This window comes from Engystomops pustulosus, chromosome 7, assembly GCF_040894005.1.
Source record: "Engystomops pustulosus chromosome 7, aEngPut4.maternal, whole genome shotgun sequence".
In the NCBI taxonomy this organism is placed as follows: Eukaryota; Metazoa; Chordata; class Amphibia; order Anura; family Leptodactylidae; genus Engystomops; species Engystomops pustulosus.
In genome coordinates, this window is record NC_092417.1 from 10,287,101 (window position 1) to 10,310,684 (window position 23,584).

The window sequence follows — 23,584 nt, forward strand, 5'->3', positions numbered from 1 at the left end:
GTTACTGGGGTGAGGCAGCTGTATGTAGCGGTGTTACTGGGGGCGAGGCGGCTGTATGTAGCTGTGTTACTAGGGCTGAGGTGGCTGTATGTAGCTGTGTTACTGGGGTTGAGGCGGCTGTATGTATCTGTGTTACTAGGGTTGAGGCGGCTGTATGTAGCTGTGTTACTGGGGTTGAGGCGGCTGTATGTAGCTGTGTTACTAGGGTTGAGGCGGCTGTATGTAGCTGTGTTACTAGGGTTGAGGCGGCTGTATGTAGCTGTGTTACTAGGGTTGAGGAGGCTGTATGTAGCTGTGTTACTAGGGTTGAGGAGGCTGTATGTAGCTGTGTTACTAGGGTTGAGGCGGCTGTATGTAGCTGTGTTACTGGGGATGAAGCGGCTGTATGTAGCTGTGTTACTGAGGATGAGGCGGCTGTATGTAGCTGTGTTACTGGGGGCGAGGCGGCTGTATGTAGCTGTGTTACTGGGGATGAAGCGGCTGAATGTGGCTGTGTTACTGGGGTTGAGGCGGCTGTATGTAGCTGTGTTACTAGGGCTGAGGTGGCTGTATGTAGCTGTGTTACTGGGGATGAAGCGGCTGTCTGTAGCTGTGTTACTGATGGTTAGGCGGCTGTATGTAGCTATGTTACTGGGGGCGAGGCGGCTGTATGTAGCTGTGTCACTGGGGATGAGGCGGCTGTATGTAGCTGTGTTACTGGGGGGAAGCGCAGCTGTATGTAGCTGTGTTACTGGGGTGAGGCAGCTGTATGTAGCGGTGTTACTGGGGGCGAGGCGGCTGTATGTAGCTGTGTTACTAGGGCTGAGGTGGCTGTATGTAGCTGTGTTACTGGGGTTGAGGCGGCTGTATGTATCTGTGTTACTAGGGTTGAGGCGGCTGTATGTAGCTGTGTTACTGGGGTTGAGGCGGCTGTATGTAGCTGTGTTACTAGGGTTGAGGCGGCTGTATGTAGCTGTGTTACTAGGGTTGAGGCGGCTGTATGTAGCTGTGTTACTAGGGTTGAGGAGGCTGTATGTAGCTGTGTTACTAGGGTTGAGGAGGCTGTATGTAGCTGTGTTACTAGGGTTGAGGCGGCTGTATGTAGCTGTGTTACTGGGGATGAAGCGGCTGTATGTAGCTGTGTTACTGAGGATGAGGCGGCTGTATGTAGCTGTGTTACTGGGGGCGAGGCGGCTGTATGTAGCTGTGTTACTGGGGATGAAGCGGCTGAATGTGGCTGTGTTACTGGGGTTGAGGCGGCTGTATGTAGCTGTGTTACTAGGGTTGAGGTGGCTGTATGTAGCTGTGTTACTGGGGATGAAGCGGCTGTCTGTAGCTGTGTTACTGGGGGTTAGGCGGCTGTATGTAGCTATGTTACTGGGGGCGAGGCGGCTGTATGTAGCTGTGTCACTGGGGATGAGGCGGCTGTATGTAGCTGTGTTACTAGGGATGAGGCGGCTGTATGTAGCTGTGTTACTGGGGATGAGGCGGCTGTATGTAGCTGTGTTACTGGGGATGAGGCGGCTGTATGTAGCTGTGTTACTGGGGGGAAGCGCAGCTGTATGTAGCTGTGTTACTGGGGATGAGGCGGCTGTATGTAGCTGTGTTACTGGGGATGAAGCGGCTGTATGTGGCTGTGTTACTGGGGTTGAAGCGGCTGTATGTAGCTGTGTTACTAGGGCTGAGGTGGCTGTATGTAGCTGTGTTACTGGGGATGAGGCGGCTGTATGTAGCTGTGTTACTGGGGGCGAGGCGGCTGTATGTAGCTGTGTTACTGGGGATGAAGCGGCTGTATGTGGCTGTGTTACTGGGGTTGAGGTGGCTGTATGTAGCTGTGTTACTAGGGCTGAGGTGGCTGTATGAAGCTGTGTTACTGGGGATGAGGCGGCTGTATGTAGCTGTGTTACTGGGGGCGAGGCGGCTGTATGTAGCTGTGTTACTGGGGATGAGGCGGCTTTATGTAGCTGTGTTACTCGGGATGAGGCAGCTGTATGTAGCGGTGTTACTGGGGGCGAGGCGGCTGTATGTAGCTGTGTTACTGGGGGCGAGGCGGCTGTATGTAGCTGTGTTACTAGGGCTGAGGTGGCTGTATGTAGCTGTGTTACTGGGGGCAAGGCGGCTGTATGTAGCTGTGTTACTGGGGTTGAAGCGGCTGTATGTAGCTGTGTTACTAGGGCTGAGGTGGCTGTATGTAGCTGTGTTACTGGGGATGAAGCGGCTGTATATAGCTGTGTTACTAGGGGTGAGGCTGCTGTATGTAGCTGTGTTACTGGGGTGAGGCGGCTGTATGTAGCTGTGTTACTGGGGGTGAGGTGGCTGTATGTAGCTGTGTTACTAGGGGTGAGGCGGCTGTATGTAGCTGTGTTACTGGGGATGAGGCGGCTGTATGTAGCTGTGTTACTGGGGATGAAGCGGCTGTATGTAGCTGTGTTACTAGGGCTGAGGTGGCTGTATGTAGCTGTGTTACTGGAGTTGAGGCGGCTGTGTGTAGCTGTGTTACTAGGGCTGAGGTGGCTGTATGTAGCTGTGTTACTGGAGTTGAGGTGGCTGTATGTAGCTGTGTTACTGGGGTTGAGGCGGCTGTATGTAGCTGTGTTACTAGGGTTGAGGCGGCTGTATGTAGCTGTGTTACTGGGGATGAGGCGGCTGTATGTAGCTGTGTTACTAGGGCTGAGGTGGCTGTATGTAGCTGTGTTACTAGGGTTGAGGCGGCTGTATGTAGCTGTGTTACTGGGCATGAGGCGGCTGTATGTAGCTGTATGTAGCTGTGTTACTGGGGTTGAGGCGGCTGTATGTAGCTGTGTTACTAGGGCTGAGGCGGCTGTATGTAGCTGTGTTACTGGGGATGAGGCGGCTGTATGTAGCTGTGTTACTAGGGTTGAGGCGGCTGTATGTAGCTGTGTTACTGGGTGCGAGGCGGCTGTATGTAGCTGTATTACTGGGGATTAAGCGGCTGTATGTAGCTGTGTTACTGGGGATGAGGCGGCTGTATGTAGCTGTGTTACTGGGGATGAGGCGGCTGTATGTAGCTGTGTTACTGGGGATGAAGCGGCTGTATGTAGCTGTGTTACTAGGGCTGAGGTGGCTGTATGTAGCTGTGTTACTGGGGGCGAGGCGGCTGTATGTAGCTGTGTTACTGGGGGCGAGGCGGCTGTATGTAGCTGTGTTACTGGGGATGAAGCGGCTGTATGTAGCTGTGTTACTAGGGCTGAGGTGGCTGTATGTAGCTGTGTTACTGGGGATGAAGCGGCTGTATGTAGCTGTGTTACTAGGGCTGAGGTGGCTGTATGTAGCTGTGTTACTAGGGTTGCACAAAAACAGTCACAAAAAAATATTGTGAAATCAGCTCACCCTCTCCGTTAGAACAATCCACATGGTCTTGACTCTGGACACTCCAGCACGGAAAACCTCGGTCACAGGTGCATATAACGATGAAATCAAAGAAAGACTATTTCCAGCTGGACATCAGACGTCAGAAGTTTCATTAAAAAGTAACAATTTTTATTTTAGATCCATTAAAAATAGACACGGTAGTATATGACACAGCATAAGGAATAAAAAATAGCATCCAAGCTTACGCGTTTCGGTAATTATACCTTATTCATAGCTTCTAGGGTTGAGGCGGCTGTATGTAGCTGTGTTACTGGGGATGAGGCGGCTGTATGTAGCTGTGTTACTGGGGATGAGGCGGCTGTATGTAGCTGTATGTAGCTGTGTTACTGGGGTTGAGGCGGCTGTATGTAGCTGTGTTACTAGGGCTGAGGCGGCTGTATGTAACTGTGTTACTGGGGATGAGGCGGCTGTATGTAGCTGTGTTACTAGGGTTGAGGCGGCTGTATGTAGCTGTGTTACTAGGGCTGAGGTTTCTGTATGTAGCTGTGTTACTAGGGTTGAGGCGGCTGTATGTAGCTGTGTTACTGGGGGTGAGGCGGCTGTATGTAGCTGTGTTACTAGGGTTGAGGCGGCTGTATGTAGCTTTGTTACTGGGGGTGAGGCGGCTGTATGTAGCTGTGTTACTGGGGGCGAGGCGGCTGTATGTAGCTGTGTTACTGGGGTTGAAGCGGCTGTATGTAGCTGTGTTACTGGGTGCGAGGCGGCTGTATGTAGCTGTGTTACTGGGGATGAGGCGGTTGTATGTAGCTGTGTTACTGGGGATGAAGCGGCTGTATGTAGCTGTGTTACTGGGGATGAGGCAGTTGTATGTAGCTGTGTTACTGGGGGTGAGGCGGCTGTATGTAGCTGTGTTACTGGGGGCGAGGCGGCTGTATGTAGCTGTGTTACTGGGGATGAAGCGGCTGTATGTAGCTGTGTTACTGGGGATGAGGCGGCTGTATGTAGCTGTGTTACTGGGGATGAAGCGGCTGTATGTAGCTGTGTTACTGGGGATGAGGCGGTTGTATGTAGCTGTGTTACTGGGGGTGAGGCGGCTGTATGTAGCTGTGTTACTGGGGGCGAGGCGGCTGTATGTAGCTGTGTTACTGGGGATGAAGCGGCTGTATGTAGCTGTGTTACTGGGGATGAGGCGGCTGTATGTAGCTGTGTTACTGGGGATGAGGCGGCTGTATGTAGCTGTGTTACTGGGGATGAAGCGGCTGTATGTAGCTGTGTTACTGGGGATGAGGCGGCTGTATGTAGCTGTGTTACTGGATAATGCCAAACTAAATTGGGAAGAGAAGTTGGAAGCCGGAAATGTAAAGGTTCAGCGATGGAAGAACTGGAGGCTGACCTATAGAGAAAGGGTTACTCTGATGAAGACTTACCTGGTCCCTGTCTTCCTTTACGTCTCTGTCGTCTTTCCTTTGCCAGAATCTTTCTCCGCTCGGCTCTTTAGCCTGTTCTTCCAGCTTTTATGGGGGAATAGGTTGAACCCAGTAAAAAGAGGGATCACCTACCTGCAGAGGAGAGAGGGTGGACTGGATATGTTAAATCCAAGGGTTTTCTTTGACTCCATGTTTCTGAAAGTTAATTTTGGTTGCCTGGACTCAAATGATCTCCTGTGGGTAAGTAGTGTCAGGGACTGGATATTGCCTTTTGCAGAGTCTTGGGTGCGAGGCGGCAGTCTCAAGAGGGGCCGATGGACTCCTGGCTTCCTCCCCCAATATCTGGAGTTTGGTCTCAGGTGCATGAAAAAGAGGAGAATAGGGAAGACCTATCTGGAGAGTAGGACCAGGAAGGACCTTTATATGAGTGTCTGTAGGACCTTTTATACTTTACAGCCAGCTCTGAGGGACTGCACAACGGCCATCCTGCAGGAGAGTCTGAGGTTCCTCAATAGTCTGAGACTCCCAGCAAAACTATTCAACATCGCCTGGTTATCCCTGCACGGGAAGCTTTTCATTAGGGGCAATTTTATGTTTTTGAGTGTCTCGGATCGTATGTGTCCCTTGGGTTGTCAGCAGGAGGAGACGCACTTCATTACCGAGTGCCAGGGAGGGAGGCGGATATGGCAGGAGGTGTCCCGCAGGCTCAGGATACCAAGACTGCAGTCTCTGGCCTACCCTGATGTAATCTATGGGGTGACACCACAGGTAGCCGGCATCGACAGGGGGACCATGTACCTGATCATCACGGTAACTAAGTACTACCACTGGCACACCAGGACCAGAGTGTCCGTACATAGCGAGTCCTTCCAGCCCATGACCGCAGTCACACAGATACTGTCAGAGCTGAGGTGGATCCAATCATTAGAGCTTGGTAAAAAGAGTGAGAATATTCAGTTAGGGCTCATTCACACGGCCGTCTGCGTGGACGTACATGCGGCCGCAAATTTGTAGCTGCATGTACGTCCCCATAGACGGCAATAGCGGCACGGCGGGCATGCTCTATCTCTCGGCGTGTGTGCGGCCGTGCGCCGCTGTTTTCTATGGAGGGAGGAGGGGCCGCCTCCTCCTCCTCTCCAGCGCACGGCGGGCATACCACGTGTGAATGGACCCTTACAGAGGAACATAAATCTACAGTGACAGACAATGTATCATGTCATGAAATTCTGTTTATTATTTCTTTTTTCCCTTATTACCAGGGACTTTTTAATTTGAAGTTACTCACAAGAATGTATTGTATATATTTGTTTGTTTTTACTAATGTACAGGATTATAGTAGTGTAAGGCATAGGAAGTAGTAGTAGTATAGGAAGTAGTGTAAGGCAGTGATTTGTTACATATGTGTATCATAGCGGGTTTACGGCCTGGGATGTGGATGTTATATCCGGATGTTCGCTCACCTCTAGCCTCGTCCTTGGGGTGCGGTCGTGTACAGACATAGTCTCGCTGCTTTTATAGCTCGGCAGGCGTATAGCGATGTGTAAACACGCTGGCGCTGCTCAGGTTGTCGGTCACATGACTTTGTGTTCTGGTGCATTTTTATGTTTTTTCTTAGAAAACTGATTTTTTTTAGTTTATAGAAACAGAAAAACCTGAGAAATCGTGAATATTCTGTGTGAATTGAGTACAAACCGGTCAATCACCCAGAATTGTCATTGGAAAATCTAAACGGCTCAATTTCCACAAAGTTTTTTCTTAGGTGTGGGGGGGAATACCAGGCTGTAGGTACTAAACCAGTGCAGATTTATCATCCGCTTTAGGGTCACTCGGTTTTGCCGACACCCTCTCTCTAAATACCCGTATGCAGGTTTAAGACCTGATGAGCGAGTGTGGAGAATGTGCTAACGAGAGGACAAGGCGGGAGCGAGATTTAACCCCATAATCACCAGTGGATCCAGATCTTGGAGCCCGTAGTATAGATAATCCTGTGTCCTGTACTGTACTACATTGTCTGAGATAAACCGCCTCAACCAGAGGTCGCACTAACACTTTCCCAGAAGGGTAATAATACTCCTCTCACCATTTTTGAGGAGTATTTCTAGCCGAGGAGGAGTATGAAATTTTCAGTAATACATATAAATAACTCCTAGGTGTATACAGGGTAAATACATGAATATTCATGCAAGAAATCATTACAGCCCAGTCAGTGCTTTCTGTGCCCCACTATCCAGATTTCGCCCCAGTCCCCTCCTTTCCAGACTATGGCTGTGACCCCAGACCCCCCTTCCCTGTCCAGACTATGGCTGTGACCCCAGACCCCCTTCCCTGTCCAGACTATTCCTGTCACCCCAGAGTCCCCTTCCCTGTCCTGTCTATGCCTGTCACCCCAAACCCCCCCCCTCCGTCTAGACTATGGCTGTCACCCCAGAATCCCCCTTCCCTGTCCAGACGATGGTTGTCACCCCAGAATCCCCCTTCCCCATCCAGACGATGGTTGTCACCCCAGACCCCCCTTCCCTGTCCAGACTATGGCTGTCACCCTAGACCCCCCTTCCCTGTCCAGACTATGGCTGTCACCCTAGACCCCCCTTCCCTGTCCAGACTATGGCTGTCACCCTAGACCCCCCTTCCCTGTCCAGACTATGGCTGTCACCCCAAAATCCCCCTTCCCCGTCCAGACTATGCTTGTCACCCTAAACCCCCCCCCCCCTCCATCTAGACTATGGCTGTCACCCCAGAATCCCCCTTCTCCGTCCAGACGATGGTTGTCACCCCAGACCCCCCTTCCCTGTCCAGACTATGGCTGTTACCCCAGAATCCCCCTTCCCGTCCAGACTATGGCTGTCACCCCAGACCCCCCTTCCCTGTCCAGACTATTCCTGTCACCCCAGAGCCCCCTTCCCTGTCCAGACTATGGCTGTCACCCCAGAATCCCCCTTCCCCATCCAGACGATGGTTGTCATCCCAGACCCCCTTCCCTGTCCAGACTATGGCTGTCACCCCAGACCCCCCTTCCCTGTTCAGATTATGGCTGTCACCCCAGAATCCCCCTTCCCCATCCAGACGATGGTTGTCATCCCAGACCCCCTTCCCTGTCCAGACTATGGCTGTCACCCCAGAATCCCCCTTCCCCGTCCAGACGATGGCTGTCACCCCAGACCCCCCTTCCCTGTCCAGACTATGGCTGTCACCCTACACCCCCCTTCCCTGTCCAGACTATGGCTGTCACCCTAGACCCCCCTTCCCTGTCCAGACTATGGCTGTCACCCCAAAATCCCCCTTCCCCGTCCAGACTATGCCTGTCACCCTAAACCCCCCCCCCTCCATCTAGACTATGGCTGTCACCCCAGAATCCCCCTTCTCCGTCCAGACGATGGTTGTCACCCCAGACCCCCCTTCCCTGTCCAGACTATGGCTGTTACCCCAGAATCCCCCTTCCCGTCCAGACTATGGCTGTCACCCCAGACCCCCCTTCCCTGTCCAGACTATTCCTGTCACCCCAGAGCCCCCATCCCTGTCCAGACTATGGCTGTCACCCCAGACCCCCCTTCCCTGTTCAGATTATGGCTGTCACCCCAGAATCCCCCTTCCCCATCCAGACGATGGTTGTCATCCCAGACCCCCTTCCCTGTCCAGACTATGGCTGTCACCCCAGAATCCCCCTTCCCCGTCCAGACGATGGCTGTCACCCCAGACCCCCCTTCCCTGTCCAGACTATGGCTGTCACCCCAGAATCCCCCTTCCCCGTCCAGACTATGGCTGTCACCCCAGACCCCCCTTCCCCGTCCAGACTATGGCTGTCACCCCAGACCCCCCTTCCCTGTCCAGACTATTCCTGTCACCCCAGAGCCCCCTTCCCTGTCCAGACTATGGCTGTCACCCCAGACCCCCCTTCCCTGTTCAGATTATGGCTGTCACCCCAGAATCCCCCTTCCCCATCCAGACGATGGCTGTCATCCCAGACCCCCTTCCCTGTCCAGACTATGGCTGTCACCCCAGAATCCCCCTTCCCCGTCCAGACGATGGCTGTCACCCCAGACCCCCCTTCCCTGTCCAGACTATGGCTGTCACCCCAGAATCCCCCTTCCCCGTCCAGACTATGGCTGTCACCCCAGACCCCCCTTCCCTGTCCAGACTATGGCTGTCACCCTAGACCCCCCTTCCCCATCCAGACTATGGCTGTCACCCCAGACCCCCCTTCCCTGTCCAGATTATGGCTGTCACCCCAAAATCCCCCTTCCCCATCCAGACGATGGTTGTCACCCCAGACCCCCCTTCCCTGTCCAGACTATGGCTGTCACCCTAGACCCCCCTTCCCTGTCCAGACTATGGCTGTCACCCCAAAATCCCCCTTCTGGGGTGACTATGCCTGTCACCCCAACCCCCCCCCCCCTCCGTCTAGACTATGGCTGTCACCCCAGACCCCCCTTCCCTGTCCAGACTATTCCTGTCACCCCAGAGCCCCCTTCCCTGTCCAGACTATGGCTGTCACCCTAGACCCCCCTTCCCTGTTCAGATTATGGCTGTCACCCCAGAATCCCCCTTCCCCGTCCAGACGATGGTTGTCATTCCAGACCCCCCTTCCCTGTCCAGACTATGGCTGTCACCCCAGAATCCACCTTCCCCGTTCAGACGATGGTTGTCACCCCAGACCCCCCTTCCCTGTCCAGACGATGGTTGTCATCCCAGACCCCCCTTCCCTGTCGAGACTATGGCTGTCACCCTAGACCCCCCTTCCCCGTCCAGACTATGGCTGTCACCCCAGAATCCCCCTTTCCTGTCCAGACTATGGCTGTCACCCCAGAATCCCCCTTCCCCGTCCAGACTATGGCTGTCACCCCAGACCCCCCTTCCCTGTCCAGATTATGGCTGTCACCCCAAAATCCCCCTTCCCCGTCCAGACGATGGTTGTCACCCTAGACCCCCCTTCCCTGTCCAGACTATGGCTGTCACCCTAGACCCCCCCTTCCCTGTCCAGACTATGGCTGTCAACCCAGAATCCCCCTTCCCCGTCCAGACTATGGCTGTCACCCCAGAATCCCCCTTCCCCGTCCAGACTATGGCTGTCACCCTAGACCCCCCTTCCCTGTCCAGACTATGGCTGTCACCCCAGACCCCCCTTCCCTGTCCTGACTATGGTTGTCACCCTAGACCCCCCTTCCCTGTCCAGACTATGCCTGTCACCCCAACCCCCCCCCCCCTCCGTCTAGACTATGGCTGTCACCCCAGACCCCCCTTCCCTGTCCAGACTATTCCTGTCACCCCAGACCCCCCTTCCCTGTCCAGATTATGGCTGTCACCCCAGAATCCCCCTTCCCCGTCCAGACGATGGTTGTCATCCCAGACCCCCCTTCCCCGTCCAGACTATGGCTGTCACCCTAGACCCCCCTTCCCTGTCCAGACTATGGCTGTCACCCCAGAATCCACCTTCCCCGTCCAGACTATGGCTGTCACCCCAGAATCCCCCTTCCCTGTCCAGACTATGGGTTATACCCCAGACCCCCCTTTCCTGTCCAGACTATGGCTGTCACCCCACAACCAGACTATGGCCAATGCGGCCACATGTGACTATTTTTGAAGTTTATATCTTTCTATACAAGCGTAATAGACACTTGTCCAGGTATTATCACAATCTCTGGCCTCAGCTAACTCTTTTTTATCATTTATATTTTTTTTGTGGGCAGACAGTGAGAATTTTTATAGTTTTATATATTTATATGGCTGTCACACCAGACTCCCCCAACCCCCCCGTCCAGGGTATGAGACATCTTGCACCATATAACCTTCAGGAGGCTTCAGGCTGCCAGTGAGGTTGTAAGAAATTGACCCTGTAAATGCCTCGGACTAATTAAACCATGGCATCTAAAGTTTATGATGGATTGTAACCTCGTCCACATGTGGTGGTCAGGACTCAAAAGGGGGTCCTTCCACAATCCTGAAAGATTGGCCATTTCATGAACCGGTCATGTCCCACAACTGGCCAACTTTATGTGGCCAGAGGGTGTCTGTGAGGGGCCCATGTGAGTAAGTGGAGGACAATAGAGGTAGATTTATTGTATGTCTATGCAAAATGCATCTCACAAAGGACAAAACTCGGCTTTTACAAAAACCGCAGCTTCCTATAGATATTACTCCACCTTTTCACCTCATTATAGTGGTGGGGGGCAGCTCTCGGGGGCCAATACACTGGCTGTAACACCTGCTGACAGGTCCCCTGGAGGAGTCCTCAGTCTTCATGACCTTTGTGGTCCCTTCTCATCATCACCATTTGTTTTCGTGAAATAAAATGGATGTTATTTGTGCCGGGAGGAGAATATCTGCTGCTTACTGATGCCTGGTGACCCCTAAATGTGACCCCTCCAGTGCCAGAAACCTGTGTCCCCAGGTCATGAGGGGCGTAAAGTTCCAGGAAAACCTGCAGGTTATCAGTGATCCTAATATCACCCCAATAAGAGGACAACCTCCCCCGTCCTCCTGATAGCAGAGGGATCTGTATGTCTGGTGGTGCTACAGGAGCGCAACACGATTACTGGGAGGACGCAACGTATAGGAGGATCTAATAATACACAGCAACGCCACTGTGTGATGTATCTAATCCCATCATGTGTGATACTCCCTGCTGAGCTGTGTATCTAATCCTATCTTGTGTGATACAGTCTGCTGAGCTGTGTATCTAATCCTATCCTCTGTGATACTCCCTGCTGAGCTGTGTATCTAATCCTATCCTGTGTGATACTGTGTACTGAGCTGTGTATCTAATCCTATCCTCTGTGATACTCCCTGCTGAGCTGTGTATCTAATCCTATCCTGTGTGATACTGTGTACTGAGCTGTGTATCTAATCCTATCCTGTGTGATACTGTCTGCTAAGGTGTGTATCTAATCCTATCCTGTGTGATACTGTCTGCTGAGCTGTGTATCTAATCCTATCCTCTGTGATACTGACTGCTGAGCTGTGTATCTAACCCCATCCTGTGTGATACTGTCTGCTGAGCTGTGTATCTAATCCTCTCCTGTGTGATACTGACTGCTGAGCTGTGTATCTAATCCTATCTTGTGTGATACTGTCTGCTGAGCTGTGTATCTAATCCTATCCTCTGTGATACTGACTGCTGAGCTGTGTATCTAATCCTCTCCTGTGTGATACTGACTGCTGAGCTGTGTATCTAATCCTATCTTGTGTGATACTGTCTGCTGAGCTGTGTATCTAATCCTATCCTCTGTGATACTCCCTGCTGAGCTGTGTATCTAATCCTATCCTGTGTGATACTGTGTACTGAGCTGTGTATCTAATCCTATCCTGTGTGATACTGTCTGCTAAGGTGTGTATCTAATCCTATCCTGTGTGATACTGTCTGCTGAGCTGTGTATCTAATCCTATCCTCTGTGATACTGACTGCTGAGCTGTGTATCTAACCCCATCCTGTGTGATACTGTCTGCTGAGCTGTGTATCTAATCCTCTCCTGTGTGATACTGACTGCTGAGCTGTGTATCTAATCCTATCTTGTGTGATACTGTCTGCTGAGCTGTGTATCTAATCCTATCCTCTGTGATACTGACTGCTGAGCTGTGTATCTAATCCTCTCCTGTGTGATACTGACTGCTGAGCTGTGTATCTAATCCTATCTTGTGTGATACTGTCTGCTGAGCTGTGTATCTAATCCTATCCTCTGTGATACTCCCTGCTGAGCTGTGTATCTAATCCTATCCTGTGTGATACTGTGTACTGAGCTGTGTATCTAATCCTATCCTGTGTGATACTGTCTGCTAAGGTGTGTATCTAATCCTATCCTGTGTGATACTGTCTGCTGAGCTGTGTATCTAATCCTATCCTCTGTGATACTGACTGCTGAGCTGTGTATCTAACCCCATCCTGTGTGATACTGTCTGCTGAGCTGTGTATCTAATCCTCTCCTGTGTGATACTGACTGCTGAGCTGTGTATCTAATCCTATCTTGTGTGATACTGTCTGCTGAGCTGTGTATCTAATCCTATCCTCTGTGATACTGACTGCTGAGCTGTGTATCTAATCCTATCCTGTGTGATACTGACTGCTGAGCTGTGTATCTAATCCTATCCTGTGTGATACTGACTTCTGAGCTGTGTATCTAATCCTCTCCTGTGTGATACTGACTGCTGAGCTGTGTATCTAATCCTATCTTGTGTGATACTGTCTGCTGAGCTGTGTATCTAATCCTATCCTCTGTGATACTGACTGCTGAGCTGTGTATCTAATCCTATCCTGTGTGATACTGACTGCTGAGCTGTGTATCTAATCCTATCCTGTGTGATACTGACTGCTGAGCTGTGTATCTAATCCCATCATGTGTGATACTGTCTGCTGAGCTGTGTATCTAATCCCATCATGTGTGATACTGTCTGCTGAGCTGTGTATCTAATCCTATCCTGTGTGATACTGCCTGCTGATCTGTGTATCTAATCCTATCCTGTGTGATACTGTCTGCTGATCTGTGTATCTAATCCCATCATGTGTGATACTGTCTGCTGAGCTGTGTATCTAATCCTATCCTGTGTGATACTGTCTGCTGAGCTGTGTATCTAATCCTATCCTGTGTGATACTCCCTGCTGAGCTGTGTATCTAATCCTCTCCTGTGTGATGCTGTCTGCTGAGCTGTGTATCTAATCCTATCCTGTGTGATACTGACTGCTGAGCTGTGTATCTAATCCTATCCTGTGTGATATGGTCTGCTGAGCTGTGTATCTAATCCTATCCTGTGTGATACTGTCTGCTGAGCTGTGTATCTAATCCTATCCTGTGTGATACTGTCTGCTGAGCTGTGTATCTAATCCCATCCTGTGTCATACTGCTGAGCTGTGTATCTAATCATCTCCTGTGTGATACTGTCTGCTGAGCTGTGTATCTAATCCTATCCTGTGTGATACTGTCTGCTGAGCTCTGCATCTAATCCTCTCCTGTGTGATACTGTCTGCTGAGCTGTGTATCTAATCCTATCCTGTGTGATACTGACTGCTGAGCTGTGTATCTAATCCTCTCCTGTGTGATACTGTCTGCTGAGCTGTGTATCTAATCCTATCCTGTGTGATACAGCCTACCGGGCTGTGTATCTAATCCTATCCTGTGTGATACTGTCTGCTGAGCTGTGTATCTAATCCTGTCCTGTGTGATACTGACTGAGCCGGCTGATCTCCACCTCTTCCACAGAAGGTATTATGAGATGATGGGAGTAGTAGTATGATCTGGATGTGTCGCACATTGGAGGGACATTCCTGGACAGAGTATCGGGTCTGCCTGATATTTCAGTGGTTGGTGCCAGATTCCTTGTTGTGTCGGTGACCTGTAAGGCCGGAGTGTGGGAATGGGATGGATTCCCAGTATCCGGGGCTCAGGAGAATCCGAGGACTGAAGGGCTGACACAGGGAGAGATGTGCGGAGGGTTTAGGGTGGTTAAACACCTTACATACACCTGTGATTTCCATCCATGGTGATATCTCTGAGATGTTCCCAATGTAATTAATATGCTAATGAGGCAGTGGGTGCACTGGGGGCATGTCCTCAGCACCCGGAGCACTGTCACCCCTCCTAAATCACTCCTCTCTCTCCTTCCAATTTTCCTCTTCGCAGGACAAATCTCGTGATGATCTACACAGAGGGTAAAGGTCCAGGCAGGAACAGCAGCGCTCCAGATGGTAGGGGACCTCCAGGGCGCAGCACGGGGCTCATTATCATACAGATTACATAATGGACAGAAATAATAATATGATGGAAATCCCAGGGCACTTCTCCACCACTCCGGCGCGGTACACTCCGTCTAAGGGGATTGTGTCATTAACAAATGATCCCCGATGTAAAGACAATAATGGGGCTCATTTACTAAGGGCGCCGAACGCCCCACTTTCGTCGGGTTTCCGTTTTGTCCAAATTGTCCCGGGATTTTGGCGCACAAGATCGGATTTTGCACACGACGGCTTGCACACGACAGAAACCGGGGGGTGGGGGGGGGTGTAGTCATTGGACTACGCGACGGACTCGGACAAACCGCAGAATTGAAAAAAGGTTTTGTGTTGCAAGACAATGCACTTACATGCACCAGGAAGAAGAAGGTGAACTCCAGGTGACCTCAGCGCAGCAGCGCATGCAGGAACTCGTACGCATGATCTTAGTGAATCGCGCCGGACCCAAATCCATGTCGGACACAACTCACTGCGGGATCGCGACAGGACCAGGTAAGTAAATCTGTCCCAATAAGTATATGATGAGGGGTGTCCAACAATCCGGACCCCCAATGCGCCACAAAATGGGTTATCGTAAATCCACTGGATCTTCTTCCTTCCAGGTTTTGGTGGTGAAAGGATCATCGGAGGGAGCTGCATCCTATTTGCCTCTGAGGGTCTCCAGGCTCCTTTTCGAATCCGTTCACACTTATCAGTTGGTATCAGTTTTTTTTTTAACCTCCATTTACACTGAAGGAAAACTGATGTAAAGATGATCCAAGAATAAAAAAACAGTGGCAAATGATCTGTGTGAACAGACCCTGATATCAGATGACTGATATCGGAAGATAAGGAATGTAAATCCGACCTCCCGTCCCCCCGCAGGATTAGAGACTATGACCACCTCTGATCCACAGGACTTGCAGGTTTCAGAAAATCCTGCGGAAGTCACCTGGGGCACGGGATGAGGTTAGTCACCTGCCCTATGGCTTCTTTGGGGCTTCCGGATCGGAAGAACAATATTGGGGAGTAGAGATCCAACTGTGACTGATGGTTTCGGCCATATTGTATGCAGAACAGTGCGCAAAAGTCATAAGGGACTAATGAAATCTTGAAATCCCTCTAACATGAAGCCCACCTCAATATAAGCTTATTGGGGGAGATAAATTAAAAGTTTCTGAGGTAAATCTGTTCTAGTTGCCCATGGAAACCAATCAGAGCTCAGCTTTAGTTTTATAAACAGCTGTGGGGAAATGAAAGCTGAGCCCTGATTGGTTGCCATGGGCAACTAGAACAGATTTACCTCAGAAACTTTTGATAAATCTTCTGCATTATGTAATAATTGTTGATAATGACACAACCCCTTTAATACTCCAAATATTCCACATTTTCTTGTTAAAAAAAAAATCCTGCACCCAGTAGTCTGGAAATCCTGATAATTTGGCCAAAACCAGGCCGTTCTCTTATCCCCGCGGTGGCGAGCGGCGCATGTTATTGTCCGGTGACATTGATGCATCGCCCCGCGGCCCTTTCTGCATTGCTGCACGTGCATGATAAATTCCTGGTGACAGATGCCCTGAAGATTACGGCCGGGTAATGGCCATTTCCCGGGAGGAGACGCTACATCTCCCATTCATAATTGTCATTATTCCGGGGAGTGCGTTGGAGATACCCAAGCTTTGCTCTGGATGGAAGCAGATTCCTCATAACTCCATTATCACACACCCGGCTCCTTCCGTCCGTGGCTTCTCCATCTGGAGTCCTTGTCTGGACGCTGTAGGGTTTATACTCCAGTGCGGAACGGACAATATTATTATACAGAGGAAGGAACAGAGGAAACATCCAGGAACTCCGACCAGAAAGAAGACGGCAGATGATGTCATCGTTGTGTGATGTCATCGCTGTGATCTATGAGGAGAAGTGATGTCACTACTGTGGAGGGAGGTGAAGTCCTGTGTGTCCTGACACCTTCCTATCAATGAGCCTCCACTCTCCACCGACCTCTAATTCTCTCTCCTCAGGACACTTTTGGCAGCGAGGTCACACGGGGAACCTTTCTGCAGGGAGGTGAAAACACGGGGTGTAATAGTGTCCCCTAAGACAATCCTCCATCTTAGAATTTATTTGTATGTCCTGAGAATACAGATAGCAGTGAATAGAGGGATTATCCAGGCACTAATGGCTGCAATGGCGCCCCCAGGTGGTTGGGGTATGATTTGCATTTAGGATTGCATTTCCCCGCCCCCATAAATCATTATATATTTAAAGGACATTTACCACCAAGATGAAGGATTGTACGGCAGGGGCAGTGACAGGCTGGAGTGCGCCCCCCTCTGGCAGGAGCTGGAGTGGAATCAAAGGTGTAACCTTAAAGGGGTTGTCCAGTGACTATGCACTGACAACCTTGTTGATTGGTGGGGGTCTCAGTGCTGGGACCCCTGCAGCTCATGAGAACAGGGGTCCATTATACTGATGTTGTATCCCAGATGAACAGAGCGGCCAGTCACGCATGCGCCAACTGACCTATACACCTCTATGGCGGATACAGCGAGTACCTTCTCGTCAGTGGGTCTATAGTATTCAGGGTCCACATGGCAGTCTTTATCCGCCCTTGTTAAGGGAATGAATTAATACAACGACTGGGGATCCAAGTTCTGCAGACGCTATGCAAAACTTAACGCGGCCCGGGCAGTACCTACCAGAACCACCACTAGTTCTCTGCTAGTTCTAGACCCATCGTCACCACAATTTGTTCATTTAAAGGGCATCTACCATCAGGATGAAGGACTGTATGCAAATGAGCTCAAGGGGCTCCAGGCTCTATTAATACCTATGGAGCCTGGAGCCCTTTAAGCTCATGTGCATACAGTCCTTCATCCTGATGGTAGATGCCCTTTATCCTCTTTGCTTGCTCCTCATATACCCCAGTGCTGCCAGGCGCCATTATATTACAGTATATATGACCGTGTACGGCGCCGCGACACGCAGAACATGATGTTACAATTCTTGTATAAAGGACAATCAGACTCGGTTGAGTTTATGACATGTTTTTAATCACCGGTTCCTCTTCTTTGCTGCGATACATCTCCATCAGCTCCATCAGTCCAAGGTGTTATGGCAAGAGTGGGCACATACTGTATAATCCTATACACTGTACATATATATATATACTATAGTACACAGCTCACCACCAATACATGGAACATTATACAAAAATACTCGGCATCTACAATAACCGGACAGTACATCCCACGTCGTGACTAGTAACAAGAATATTCACATTAAGCCCGTACTGTACACAGGATTGTGCTCCGGGGTCAGGCCGCGCTCCACCAGCCATAAAATCCCCTAACCCCCATACAATGTGTATATCTGCTCCTGGGAGAGCTGGGTGCCGTGTATATTATGTATATTGCTGCTTTTTATGAGTGGAGTGAGGCAGGAGTGCCGATGTGTGGCATCTCTGATGACGGCATCCGGATTTATGACTATGAAACATTGCAACATAATTTATTGTTAGAAAACAGCGAATTTACAGTTTTCACTTGAACACGATTCTTAAAGGGGAGGTAGAAAGATTGTATGTTATTCCCAATCCGCAGGATAGAGGAGAACCATCTGATCCGGGATCTGTGCAATTATACAATCAGCACTGAAATGTTCCGGTAATCTCATGACTGCCGCGTTATTTATGTCCTCTCCTCCGCTAAGACAGAAATGGATTTGGATACTGCACCTAAAAGTATAAAAATGCATCCACTATTAAGGCTCCGTTCACACTGCAGTTTACACCTCATTACATACATCTGATAAATATAAAGTAAAGGTTGGAGGAATAACAGAGGTATAATGTATCACTTAAAAATCCCACTGACATCAATGTAAATTTTGTGTCATCCCTTATGTTCCGTTTAGGCAGGGATCCATTATCCATGGGGTTTTGGATGGAAAGAATGACGGAGGCTGCAGGACTTTTCCTCTGTTTGGATAACGGATCAGTGCGAAACTCACCATAAAGGATGACATAAGTGATACATTATGCCTCTGTTATTCCTTTATTCTTTAAACCGATTTGTTAAACTTCCATTCTTTCCGTTCTTTACTTACAGAAAGGAGGTGTAAACGGCAGTGTGAACGCAGCCTTACTAGTAGATGCATTTCTTATTTTTTATTCTTTTATGTGCAGTATCCAAATCCAGCGGAGGAGATGACATAAATAACACATCAGTCATGAGATTACCGGAACATTTCAGTGCTGATGTATAATTGCACTGTCCTGAATCCTCCATTCTTCACTTTATTAATGGAGGTAAAGAAGGGTAGTGTGAATTCAGCCTTAGCTTAACAGATACATATAGTACGAATCCCCATAGTCATCCCCCTGGTCCACTATCACTGCCCGGCAGGCACTAAAGGAAAGACTCGCTAATCCAAACAGGTCCAAATTCTGCTTTGAGGCTGCGTTCACTTGTGGTGTTTAGATTGTGTTTGGAAACACAATTCAACAGCTGGAGATTTGCCTAATTGTGTTGTGTTAACGTTGTGTTTACATAACATTTACAAAATGTTAACGAATATTAACAGTTTAACATAAGGCATTGCCATTGCATTACAAAAGTGTTTCAAAACACAATGTAAGCGCCACGTGTGACTGCACCACGAGCCAACAAAACCTGGCAGAAAATGGAGGCACAGGATTCTCCATTATTTTATCAGTTTTTGCATCAGTTATAGTGAGCGGAAATCTTGTGCGGTCAAGCACACAGTAAAGTGCAAGTGTTTCCCTTATGCCTTGTGTCTGTATGGTCTCCCAGTTTTAACTCACAATAACCGAGGCAAAAACATTTATGTAATAACGTTCCGACTGAGTTATGAATCGCAATTCAATCAGAACACAAGTTGCGCGGATTGTGATCTGGAATGATTATCATGTGTTTAGTATGTAACCCATACAATACACCGGGTGCTCCTTATCAGCTGCATGGATTTCGGCTGTACCACATATACAGTCAGGACACCCCCCTTGTGTTCCAATTGAATTGTGTTTCAAAACGCAACCGGAACGTGTGACCTCAGCCTCGGTATACGCCATTATCATCAGACAGGATCAGGAGATTTGTACAGCACGTCTATGATATTTCTGCCCATTGCCCTAATACAGTGGTGGCTAACCTATGGCACTGGTGCCAGAGGTGGCACTCAGAGCCCTTTCTGTGGGCACTCGGGCCATCACCAGAGATGACTCCAGGTATCTTCCTGCAGTCCCAGACAGCCCAGGACTTGCTGTGCACAGAGCTATTGTAAAGTGACAGCTCTACCTGGGACTATTTTATGCCTTATTGGTGTCCTCAGAGCACTGGTATCAATGAAAGCTGTGATAGACAAGGGAGTATAAATCACAAATTACATTTCTGTGTTGGCACTTTGCAATAAATAAGCGGGTCTTTGTTGTAGTTTGGGCACTCGGTCTCTAAAAGGTTTGCCATCACTGGCCTAATAGAACAAACTAGAATCATCCTGAGCCAAAGGAATCATTAAATATCCTGTATGGCGACTAGAGAGATTGTGGGGGGCGGATGTAGTCGCTGTCAGGGAATTGGGATGTTTCGGGGATGGGGCAGACTTATTACAGAAACATCGACTATAATAAAATCCGCTCAGTTTCTGTGTTGAGTGTCGGATCTGTGCACAGATTCCTTCACATCACATCCACAATACCACAATGTCTTCAGTAAGTAGGTGATTTCTACATCGTTCTGTTATACCTTGTACAATTGCTTTCACATTTCCAAGATCTCTTCTTGCTGCCACTGAACGAAACATCTTAAGACTCTGGTGTATCTGCAGGTAAGTTACAATGTTTCCTTTCACAAAGAGGAAGCAGATACATGGAGAAGATAGGAGTCGTAATCCAGGTATTGATCAGGGGATGAGAGTGACCTATCAGCTATGAGAAGACGGGATGATAAGTGTAACCATGTCAGAAGACGACTCTACTGGGGGAGGAAGATGTCACTGTGTATGTCATGGATGTATTTCAGAGCTGTATAAAATGGCACAATTTACAATTCACCTTTCCGACAGCGGAGCAAGAACCGTGAAGCCTTTCAGATGTCATAAAACCCCAAACCCCCCCAAGATTCTAGAACCAAATTACATCCAACCAATTCTTCTATCCTGTTATACATTCACACTGGAATCTCACGTAACATCAATATGTAACAGAAGAGAAACCTCCCCTAAGGAAATGACTGCAAAAAGCAAATTGTTCTTGTTCCAGGGGGAGCCTAAAACTTATCTTATCTGTAGATTTACTTCCGAGGACAAATTAGACAAGAAACGAGAATCTCACGGATTATTTTGTTGGGATTTTCCGGCAGCTTTTACACTAAATACCAAATCTTTTTCTACAAAAAAAATTATGTATACACAAGGGAAGGGCAGTGAGACAGACACGGCACAATAGTCTTCAGACCATCCAATATCCACACTGTACAATCCAATTTATAGAATGTAAGGACAAGAAGTCCAATAACCAGGTCTCCGGGATGCGCTAATAACAGATCACAGCGTGAGAATCACTCGTCTCAGCGATCGATAAGATTCTTGTTATCTCCTTGCCTTGGGAGAAGAGGAATGAAAATGAAAAACTAATGTGCCCCCCGGGGACAGATAATACATGATGTCCATTGTTCTCAGATCCGTTGATGACCTGTTGTAACAGGCGACCTAAAGTTTCTTTATTGGCCCAGATGTGGTCACACAACATGTAAGAGCCGGCTATTATCTCACCCTGCTCCATCATAAACCATCATGTGACATACTCCACCATAACATACAATGACGTCCATGACACCCCCCCCCCAGTTTGTTCCAACACTGTTTTCTTGCCCGGCAGCGTAGGATCGATACGTGTCCAGCAAAGTTTCTGCACGGATAACTGTTTTGCGTGGTTGTGCGGATGACTTCTCAGGCTATGCAGGACCACGGCAAGCGGCTCAATTATACATTAAGGGCCATTCAGCAGGTCTTTGTTTACTAAGAACGAGACGCTGTTCTGGTTCATTAGGCAAATCGCTGGTATTGACGTGTTTAAGTGCGGATTACTGCTCGGGAGTCATTGACACACTTTGAAGTGTCTTGTAGTCTCAGAGACTAAACAGAATCGATTGCGGCCACCGCACCGCCATCCATGTGTTTCTCACGAAAGGCTAAATGGAAACAGGAGTTCGCCCACGTCGCCCTCACCAGCTTTTGTCGCTGACATGAACACCACTTGTTAATAATTGTATGCGTGGGAGGAAAGTCATTTTACCTGCAATCTGTAGGTCACTGGGCTAATCTATAGAGGTCTCCTGACCATTAGGCTCGGCTTTGTGTTGACTTTGGTCTTTGGTGGTCACTTCTGGAAGTAGGGTTATGGTGGACATGGTAGCTACTGCGTAGTCCTTACTAGTGGTTTGAGGATAGCTGGATTTCCGATACAAGGGAATAGACGTTTCCTGATCTGGGTTGCTTTGCTTGTCCTTGCCAGTGGGCAAGTAGGACCCAGCCATGCTTGTAACCTCCCAAAACAAAGCTTTAAGTGATATCCGAAACTCCTTCCTCATGAGACAGTAGATAACAGGGTTGAGGCAGCTGTTACTATGTGCAAGGCAGAGGGTGATTGGGTAGACATAGGTATGGAAGTAGTAATAGGCATCGCTCCACTGTACTACTTCATACTTCATGAGGATTCCCCAGAAGATGCCAGCATGGTTGGGAAACCAGCAAACAAAGAAGACAATGATCACCAGTTGGATGGAATTGGTAATTCTACTTTGCCGGTGTTGGTTGTTGGAATTGACCTTGTGTTGTCTCAAGAAGTTCAAGAGCATAATGTAAGATGAAGATATCACCACCAGTGGGATGACAAAAGCGATGATGACCCGCTGAAGATGGTAGGTGGCCAGCCACTTGTTCCCAGGAAACTTGAGAAGACAAAGCTCGTCCCCCAGAACTTTGTTGGTACTGGCAAAAACTGTGGTCGGGATGGTGGCCACCAGGGAAAGTAACCAAAGAGCGAAGCTGATCCATTTTGCGATGTAGGCGGACACTCGACACCGAAGACTCAGCGCCGAAGCCACCGACCAATATCTGGTCACCGCCATGGCAGTCAGTAGGAAAACATTGTTGTAAACATTCAGGACAGTCATAGTCAAGACGATTTTACACATCGGGTGTCCAAATGGCCAGCTGAAATCCATGATGGCATCCACAGCCCAAAAGGGCAAGGTAAAAGCAAACTGGAAATCACTTAAGGCCAGGCAGAAGACGAAGATGTCTATGGCTGTGAGACCAGTGGCTCTCTTTGCCCGTATTAGATACATGACAAAGAAGTTGCCCAGCAGTCCCACCGCACACACCAGAGAGTACATGGTAGAGATAAGAATACGGAAACTCACCAGCCCATACGTGGGTATGGTGGCATCGTCGTCTACGCTGAGACCTGGAGCCTCTTCGGTGGTGTTCACAGGAACCAGGTGTGAAGTCAAATTCAGATCCATTTGTTCCAACTTCTAGACCTGGCCAGGGGGTGGAAAGTAGTCAAAGGAGTTGTTGTTGGGACATACTCTGCCTCGAGTCTCCGCAGTCACCAGCTCTCTTCGAGTAGGACCATTTCTGGTTGGTTCTAGCTCCTGGTCTGCTCCGGGGTCACCATCCTGCGCCTGCCGTGATTTGTTTCTGCCTATTCCTAGAAGCAGCTGGACTGTGGCAGTGTCTGGGAGCGCACAGTGTGTGACAGTCCCAGCTTCTTGCTTGTGACTTGTCTATCACTCAGTGCTGGGGGTTGTTCTCTCGGAGAGGCTGGGCTATCACTCTGCGCTCCGTTTGCTCACATATATGTAGCCTTGTGTTATGAAGAACAAACAGAGCAGGATCTGAAGATGAGACAAGGACGAGCCAACGTTCTGCGCGGAGAGAGAAAAATACAGATTTATGACCGTGTGTTGTAAAGTCTCTGCAATAAACCCCAGCAAGGAAACGCTTCCCTGTGTGCGGAGTGTAATGCGGCCATGGAAGGGTTAAAGGGGACGCAAATCCAGGACGCTGCGCACCCCTGTAGGAGAGATTTTCCGTAAAATGAACACGCCAAATGGCAATTTGTTTA

General features: G+C 49.3%; 1 protein-coding gene across 1 annotated transcript; it reads right to left on the reverse strand.

Annotated features, from left to right (window-relative positions):
- Positions 1 to 17,464: 17,464 nt before the first annotated feature.
- RXFP4 (relaxin family peptide/INSL5 receptor 4) lies at positions 17,465 to 23,353 on the reverse strand. The gene has a single exon (XM_072114690.1). The coding sequence runs from the start codon at positions 22,977 to 22,979 to the stop codon at positions 21,771 to 21,773; it is 1,209 nt and encodes a 402-aa protein (XP_071970791.1). The 5' UTR covers positions 22,980 to 23,353; the 3' UTR covers positions 17,465 to 21,770.
- Between the last annotated feature and the right edge of the window lie 231 nt (positions 23,354 to 23,584).

What these genes read in the sequence shown, in the direction of transcription:
- RXFP4 (XM_072114690.1), bottom strand. Translation starts at nt 22,979, where the DNA reads ATGGATCTGAATTTGACTTCACACCTGGTTCCTGTGAACACCACCGAA.